Genomic DNA, 8,389 nt, shown 5'->3' with positions numbered 1-8,389 from the left:
CTAATCACATGAGCCAAGGTGTGAAAACGGGTGTGGGTCCCAATCAGCCAGGGTTTCCGGTGAGCTCATTGTGAAACCTGGCCCCACCTTATCATGTGATTTCCTGAGATCAGATGGCCCAGGATGTGAGTGGGCGTTAAGGCGTCTGGGAAGGGATTTCAAATACAGATGTAGAGGTCTGGGCATTCCTCACTACACTGTACAGAGGAATGCCCAGACCTCTACATTGGAGAGACCAAACAGCCACTTCACAAGCGCATGGCACAACACAGAAGAGCCACCTCCACAGGACAAGACTCAGCAGTCCATCTGCATCTTAAGGATAAAGGACACTCTTTCGAGGATGCCAATGTTCACATTTTGGACAGAGAGGACAGATGGTTTGAAAGAGGAGTGAAAGAAGCCATTTATGTCCTCTGTGAGCGACCATCTTTGAACAGAGGCGGTGGTTTACAACACCAACTCTCTGCCATCTATAATCCAGTTTTGATGAAACCCTGGCTGATTGTGACCCACATCCCTTTTCACACCTTGGCTCATGTGATTAGGTAGAGGTTCATCAGGGGGTCCTTTGTCCCTCTTTGGGGGGAAACGCCCACTGAGTTTAAATCTGGGACTCTCCACCATTTGACCTTAGAACTGAAGAAGCTTCTCGGATGAGAGGTGAAACGTCTTCAAGCAACTTAAAGAAGTCCAGATGCTTTTCTTTGCAAGCTCCTTTGACTACGATGACCTGGATGACTGAGAACCTTCAGAGACAATGATTAAATAAGATTATTTAAACTAAGGGTCACACAAAGGCTCCTTCCAATTAAAATCACATTTTAATCTTAAAATGTTTCTTATGGAGGAAATCTCCTGTTTCTTTGGATTTCTGAGACACAAACACAAATAATCAGAGTTATAAAACACTTTTAAATTTCATTATTTTTTCTTTGTAACATTTATTTTTAGTTATACCCGTACTTTCTTGGGTATATGCCTCCCTTTTTAGTTCCATATCACAAATAAAATATAGTTTTAACCCCCTGAGAACGTTATTGTGTCAATAAAGTTTAATTGAAAAGAGTGAAATGAGTGAGCATACGCATGTCCGATCTATGCTCCAGTCCATTAGGTGGCGGTAATCCACCTCTAAGCTGCCAAAAGCAGAAGAGTCTGCATTTCATTCATACAGCTGGCGACTGGACTGGAGTCCTGGAGGAGTCTGATGCTGTCGGTCTTGGCTCACAGCTTCTTGTTTTTTTTTTTTTTTCCGCTGAAGATGAGCTTTGAGGGTTTTTTTTCTCTGTGGAGTTTCTATTCTGGCGACTTGAGAGGTAGAGCTGAGCTGCTGCTCGAGGGAAATCCCGAAAACATGACCTGAAAGGAGCGGATCCCCCAAAGAAAGTGACTTGATGAGTGTAACTTAGTTTAGTGCTTCAGACACGGGCTACTTTCAGCTGCTTCCAGAATCAAAATTTCCTTTTTTTACGTGCACCTGTATGCAGCACCACATCATGGCAGCAGCATGTTGCGTGTTTGTTATTTCGCTCTGTTTCCAGTTTAAAACAGCTGTAGCTTTTCTACTGTGAGCCAACGCGTTGATCACTGTAGGTAAAGCCTGCTGTAACGACTGATGATCAGGACTGTCAGAGAGTCTATTCAGAGTGGGAGGTTCTGTTTATGTGGTGTGTTCAAGAGTTTCGGGTTAACACGAATCTGGGAGAGTCGCCGTTACATCCGTTATTTGTTGTCTTGTTGACTGAAATCGCAGACAGAGTTCCAGTGGCCAAAATGCCTGCAGGAACTTCCCGGTGTCAGAACATCTGAAACATGTTTTATGTTTGGTTCTCATTTTGTTTGACCCTCACAGCTCGGATTGTGACCGAAGTCCATTCCTCCTGTCTGATCTTCGCGTAATTCGGACTGTGGGGCAGCGAGTAACCTTGATGTTTGCAGTTTCAGCGCTGTAGCGCTCAGCTGCAAAAACGACAGCGCCGATCAAGCAGCGCATTTAATGGCTCATAATCTGTCACGTGTCGAACACGTCACCCACCCCCACCCAAAAAAGGAAAACAAAAACACTTATTCGTTGCCAAAATAAACATCAGCTGTTCAGCTTTTCCTCACAAATGCTGTCCGTTGCGGTTTTCCCGTGTTTGCTGGTCATCCTGGTTTCCGGATTAAAAGGTGAGTCACGGTTCTTGGAGACAGGAAGAGGAAAAAAATGTAAACATTAGCGTCATCGTGTGTTTACAAGTTAAAACGAACTGCTGGTGTGTTTTGGTCTAAACGGGAAACTTTTCAGCGAGTTATTAGAGGAAGTAAGTCCGTTGTGAAAACGGGAAGCTAAACAGTTACCCCCCTGTCTTTGCAGCGGCCTAGAGGACATGTGACGCAGATGTCGTAGTTACAGTTTCATTTGGGAGTGTTGCACAACATGGGGTTATTTTGCGCTATTTAACATGACCACACGTACAACCCAGTCAGACAATCATCGGGTTTTTGGTTGGGGGTGGTACTGCTCTGGCATCGATGCTTTAGCTTATCTTATCTATCTCTAGTTTTATTTAACAATAGAGGGTTAGTCTGTTCTGGTAAACACCTGCGCTCTGACATCTGCCAGGCACATTGTGGACCCTGCTCCGTGTGTGGTGCTTTCCTGAATAAGTCGGAATTGGGGTGATTTCTATTTTTACAGTGGAAAAAAAAAAAGCTAAAGCTGTACATGAGCTGTGACTATCATTGTTTCACAATGTTTTATAACAACTGGAGTAAAATTCAGAGTTTAACAGACAAAAACAAATTCTGTCCCATGTTCTTTGATGTACTCTGTGGACATTCAAACAACATGCTGGCACAAGTCGCAAAAATTTTTAGGCTTGCAGAGGAGCAGGTGATCATTACATTAATAGAGATGGCACGATACCACTTTTTTATGTCCGATACCGATACCGATATCATAAATTTGGATATCTGCCGATACCGATATGAATCCGATATAGTGTTTTTTAATCAACAAAACTGTTTTTTAAATATCTTGCTGCATTTTGTATAAGTTCATACTCAAGTTTAAAACAACAACTACACTAAAGCTATTCTGTTATACCTGTATACAAAAAAAATATTTCATAGTTCAGCAATACTGATCAATCTAATAAACTTAGACCTACACCATCCTCCCTATTCTGGTATTTTAAAGAGTACTTAGCGTAAATATTAAGCAACCTAACTAATAGGGTTCCAACTCCCAGCAACAACAAAAATAAATAAATAAAAAATAGGGAACCACCCCTCACGCGCCACCTCATGATGCTTAATCGACGTAATCAACCTTAATTTGATGCAGTGTGAAAAAAAATGCACAGAAATCAATTATTTTTCAAGAAATATTAAATAGATTCAACATCTTTCTTCAACAAAATTGCAGACTGCACAGATGGTACCTTCCCAAAGTAAAAAGTACTATAGCTTACTAGGGTATATATATTAGACTTAATAGTCACTATATACAGTAATTGACTTCTATTCATTTTACATCAAATTAAAACTTTGGGTGTCAGATAATTATTTATTAAAAGCTAGACATTTTAAATGAGAATAAGAAAGAAAAGTATGTCTTTGTGCCCCCTTTTCCCAGTTAATGCCCTATCGGCCCCCCTGGCTAAACTTTGCTAGATCCGCCCCTGCACAGTTACCAGCCGTCAGCTACGTAGAAAAAGATCCTGGTGTAGAAATTAATATTAAATAAATTCTAACAACAGCTTATCAAGCTTAAACGTGCTGCTGTTGTTCAGCCGCTGGTTTGCTCTTTCTGGCGCAAAGTGGACCAAAAACAAACGAGAGACACGGACTCCAACAGAAAAGCCGATCAGCTGATTTAAGCAGTTTCACGATTGAAGTAGCAGCCGGAGAGCGAGAGGCAGTCGCTTGTTAAGCTTAACGTGGGAATGCTTTACAAACATTCAGAGATGGACTTACACACTTGCTTTACTTCTCTCGGGGATAACTTTGTCGGAGATGAAATGCCAGGTTGCTAGCGAAGCTCCACATGCTATCCAGACCACTGACAGGTCCTGCATGCCACAGCTGCTCTATCACGTGATGCATACGTTCTGAGGTGAGTTACGGCGTGTTGCAAGTTTTGTGAGGTGCTTTCGTGATATTTAATGGATCGGATTACATTTTTTATTTTTCTCCGATATCCGATCCAGTAATTTAGGTCAGTATCGGACCGATACCGATACTTAATATCGGATCGGTCCATCTCTATACATTAATACTAAAACACACTGATGCTCTTTTAGATTTCTTCATTTCAGTACTCCCTGCAGTCCAAACGGTTCCTGTCAGAAGTCTCTGGATGGGCTCGTCTTCTGGAAGAACAAACTATAGAGAGGAAGTCCAACCAGTTCTTCAGCATAGCATGTCTGACAGATGTGCACTCTTAAACATGACTAATTTTGTTGTCTTTTATCTTTGTGTTTCTATCACACAGAGCTCATTGTGAATCCTGGACAAGATGCCCCTCTTCAGTGTCAGGGTCCCAGAGATGCAGAGATCACCCTGTTGGAGTGGAACAGAGCTGACCTCAAATCAGATGATTATGTCTTCTTGTACAGAAACCAGCGCCCATATGAAAACTACCAACATGAGTCCTTCAAAGGCCGAGTGAACCTGATGGATCCGTCCATGAAGGATGGAAATGTTTCAGTGACGCTGAGGAACGTCAAGCTCACTGATACAGGAACGTACAAGTGTCAGATTACAACCAAGGAAACAGAAAGTGTCGTCCATGAGTGCTCCATCAGCCTCAAAGTCACAACCTCAGGTAAGTTTGTAGAGGTGGAACTTGGTGTTTATAAGTCTTCTCACTGTGGGATGTCTGAGCATCAAAGGTTCTTTCATTCAGGGCAAAGTCCGTTGGTTTGTTTGTCTTTAGGCTCATGTTTGTCTCTGTTACCAAAAACAAATGTATGAGATGAAAAGTGGCGTCAGTCATTAATTAATGCCGATGCAGGAGTCTGAGAGAGAAACTAGAAATGATAACCTCTGCAGTGAGTGCGCTCTAACCCTAATTAATTCTTTATTTCACTTCTTCTTCTGCTGGATGTGTTTATGGGTGAAAATGGTGTGAAACGCTGAGATTCTAGTTCTTAACCAAATGCCTGCACACAATGTCATTACTGCTTTTCTGACATCCGGGTGACTGCTGAAAGGTGTGACATCACTTCTGCTGAAAACAGGAAAGGTTTTCCTGGTAGCTCAGTTCTCATACCTGCTTCTGCTCTGCTGGTTTTACAGATAAACACACCAAGGAGTCCCAGGCTGAGTCCAAGGATGGAGGAGAGAGGGATACGTGTCTGTCTGTCATCATCCCTGTCCTGTCAGTTTTTGCTTATTACTGATATTATGTAATTGCCCGCAGAACCTGAAAAATGTGTCCGATCTCTTTACTGACAGTGAGTTCTGCTCTTCAACAAAGACGAATCTTTCAATAGGATCTGATTCTGTTAGAGCTTCATGCAGCGCATTGACAACCTCACCAATCATTACAGTTCAATCAGTCAATGTTAGATCAGTGCTGTCCCATTGTGGCTGTAAAAGGCTTTGAGTTTAACCCTGGGTTTTATGTACTTGTAGCTTTATTGTTTGAAGCCTACAGCAGAGCTTGGCTTTTCTCTGGGAACAGGCAGCAGGTGGAGGAGCAGCTGGTATGCTGGTTGAGTCTTTCCAAAAGAAAAAATCAATCTATCCTTTTTCTTTAGCTTATCTGGAGTGGGTTATGGGAGCCCCAGCCTGAGCAGAGAAGGCTAGACCTCCTTCTCACCAGCCACTTCCTCCAGGTTGTCCTGGAGCCTCCTCTCAGTGGAAAAAATGAAACGAGTAGGTGTTGTTTTTGTTTGGGTGGGGGGGCTGTTTTGAGAAAGACCAACAGAATCAGCATTAACATGTAATATAAGCTATATATCCCAGCGCATGTGGGCAGAGGTGGAGGCATGCAGTGCATCTATTGTAGCAAGACTTGGAACATGTTAAATCCAAAGTATACTACTGAATAAGCTCCTTATTACCTTCTTTAAGCACTTTGTTTTGCACTTTAAAAAAATATTTGTTTTTTAACCAACTGCAGGCACTTTCCTCTTTTTTGCTGAGACCGTATCAGTGGTTTCCATTCAGATGACCTCACATTTAAGATCACTGGCTCAGGCATCCCTGGACTGTTTTCAGCACAGCTGCAGTTTTAAGATCTCAGCAGACATCCTATTATGTCCTCTTGTACTTGTGTCTCTGTGATCAATCGTCTTAAATGAGTCAGAACTGGGACCTTTCAAATCATTTTCACTTTTGGGAAGTGGACAACGTCACGGGGAGGCTAGTGTGGTGAATAGGGTGGTGATCAAAGATTTCACTCAGACTTTAATGTACAGAGCGGGTCAGACACCTCCTACAATTTGTGTTTAAGACTGACTTGAATTTCATTCCTGAGCAGTTTTCTGATGAAGACATTCAAAGACTGGTGGCAGGTCTAAAAACAGCAGCTGCGCCTAAAACAGTCCAGAGGTTTCTGATTTTTTATTAATCTGTTCTTTGGTTTATAAGGAATTTACTTTTATTATATATGTGTATTAAAGTTATCTGTTAGTCAGTGTTAGGGGACCATGATCAGCCGTTACCATTGTTTATCGTGCTTCAGTTTGTTTAATGCGCAGCATATAATCCTGACAAATATACAACACATTGACTCATCACTGAGTGATGAGTCAAATACATTTTAAATAAGCAATTCATATAATGGAAATCTATCAGTGCAATGATTGGATAAAATCTGTTAAAGAAACTGAGCAGGAGTTTACTCCACATCAGGAGGAAACAAGACTCTGTGTGTTTGTACATGTCAGATGGATGACATACATAAGCTATAAAGTGTTGTGATTACGTCATTATTAAAATTCGCAGTGTTCCTTGTTTTCTTTGTTTTATATTAACCGTTTGTGTGAATGTTCTGACTACACACATCTGACTTCATCTAGAAGGCTGAAGGATGTGTATGGTGGTTTTCATGTGAGGCCTTTTATTTTGTCTCTGAAGTAGTAAGTGGGGGCAGGCCCCATGATTGGAAGGTCGGGGGTTCGAATCCTCTGAACGGCTACCCTGAGGTACCCTGAGCAAGGTACCGTCCCTACACACTGCTCCCTGGGCGCCAATGGCTGCCCACTGCTTCCCACTGTCTGTTTAATATCTTTTTAAAATAATGTTAAATCTTATTTTGGGTCAAAGTCAGAAAACATTTAAAACACGTCATGTCAGATTTGACTGCTGATTCTATGCGTGCATATTTTATGCCCTGGTGACCATTAACATTAAAGGAGGTGTAGATGATGCTTCACAAATAACGACCAGTGTTTCCTGATGGCTGCAGAGCATGGAGATATGCTGTCGTCCTGCAGCTGCGGTGCCAGAGATGAGTCCATCCTGTGGAGATGAAAGCTTAGTTTAACTTTGTCGTGTTGCAAATCACATCAAGTTTCACCTGGATGAGAAAACAGTCTTGGAGTCATAACTGGTTATGGTGATCTTGGACTAGTTATTTTTCCTCCCACCTCCTTAGATCACCATGACCTGCATGACTGAAAACCTACAGAGACTTGGTTATTGTTTTTATTGATGTTTTTGACTCACTGTCAGTGGATCATGAGTTCTGTTTAAAGGATCAAGGGTCAACACTCCCTCCTCACATCCAGCTGTGGCCCTGCCACCCTCAGAGCTCTGTGCAGACCCCAATTTAAAAATAAATTGTCCCTAAATGTCTGTTTTCATCCGTCCTTTTAACAGGAGCTGTTTTAAAATTTTCTTCCTTTTAGCTCAAAGTGGTAAATCTGTACCTAAGATGCATGCAGCTCTTGGACACTTTGTGTCAACAACTAGAAGCCTTTGGTGAAACTTACAGACTAGCCGGTCCTTACTTTCACAGGAAGTCGGAGCTGATCATGTTTTTTTTTTTTTTCTCTGTAATTTTCCAGGATCACATCGGAACCCACAAAAGTCTCTGTGTGGCTAAAACAAAATAAGACTGTTTGTATCACAGTAAACTAGACATATAGACACTATTACTGACAAAATGATTCGAAAACTGTGGAGATCGGTTTCTGTTTTACATGCTTTCTGTGTCTGTTTATCTCTCCATCAGAAAATGTTTCACTCATCTCCACAGTTTTTAAGTCCTGAGCAGCAGAACAGCTGCACGCCTTGAACATCTGTTTTCTCCCCCTGAGACTTAAAATATGAGCAAAGAAATAGGCCGTGAATGGAGGCCTGATGGTGGAGGAGTGGCTGTGATCATCAAGTGTTTTTGAGGAGAAAGAAGATGTGCTGCCACCTGCTGGCTGTACTTTGTAACTGAAAT

At 41.9% G+C, this 8,389-nt stretch overlaps 1 protein-coding gene across 3 annotated transcripts; it reads left to right on the top strand.

Annotated features, from left to right (window-relative positions):
- The first annotated feature begins 1,028 nt into the window (after window positions 1–1,028).
- LOC113019566 (coxsackievirus and adenovirus receptor homolog) lies at window positions 1,029–6,952 on the top strand. 3 transcript variants are annotated; one of them, XR_003272051.1, is made up of 3 exons: window positions 1,029–2,172; window positions 4,290–4,813; window positions 5,287–6,952. XR_003272051.1 is itself a non-coding variant. In XM_026163316.1 (3 exons), the coding sequence occupies exons 1-3, from the start codon at window positions 2,115–2,117 to the stop codon at window positions 5,388–5,390; spliced, it is 495 nt and encodes a 164-aa protein (XP_026019101.1). In that variant the 5' UTR covers window positions 1,038–2,114; the 3' UTR covers window positions 5,391–6,952. The 3 variants fall into 3 exon arrangements, 1 of the variants encoding a protein (XP_026019101.1); XR_003272052.1 differs by having other exon boundaries at window positions 1,030–2,172; window positions 4,305–4,813; XM_026163316.1 differs by having other exon boundaries at window positions 1,038–2,172; window positions 4,481–4,813.
- Window positions 6,953–8,389: the final 1,437 nt, after the last annotated feature.

Source organism: Astatotilapia calliptera, chromosome 3 (genome assembly GCF_900246225.1).
Source record: "Astatotilapia calliptera chromosome 3, fAstCal1.2, whole genome shotgun sequence".
Taxonomy (NCBI): domain Eukaryota; kingdom Metazoa; phylum Chordata; class Actinopteri; order Cichliformes; family Cichlidae; genus Astatotilapia; species Astatotilapia calliptera.
Note: the sequence above shows the minus strand (reverse complement) of the source record. Positions and strands in the feature narration are given on the sequence as shown.

Excerpts from the sequence above, each read along its gene's own strand:
- LOC113019566 (XM_026163316.1), top strand. The coding sequence starts at position 2,115 with ATGCTGTCCGTTGCGGTTTTCCCGTGTTTGCTGGTCATCCTGGTTTCC. Across the intron at positions 2,173-4,480 it reads CCTGGTTTCCGGATTAAAAG|AGCTCATTGTGAATCCTGGA; the intron begins GTGAGTCACGGT and ends TCTATCACACAG. Across the intron at positions 4,814-5,286 it reads CCTCAAAGTCACAACCTCAG|ATAAACACACCAAGGAGTCC; the intron begins GTAAGTTTGTAG and ends CTGGTTTTACAG.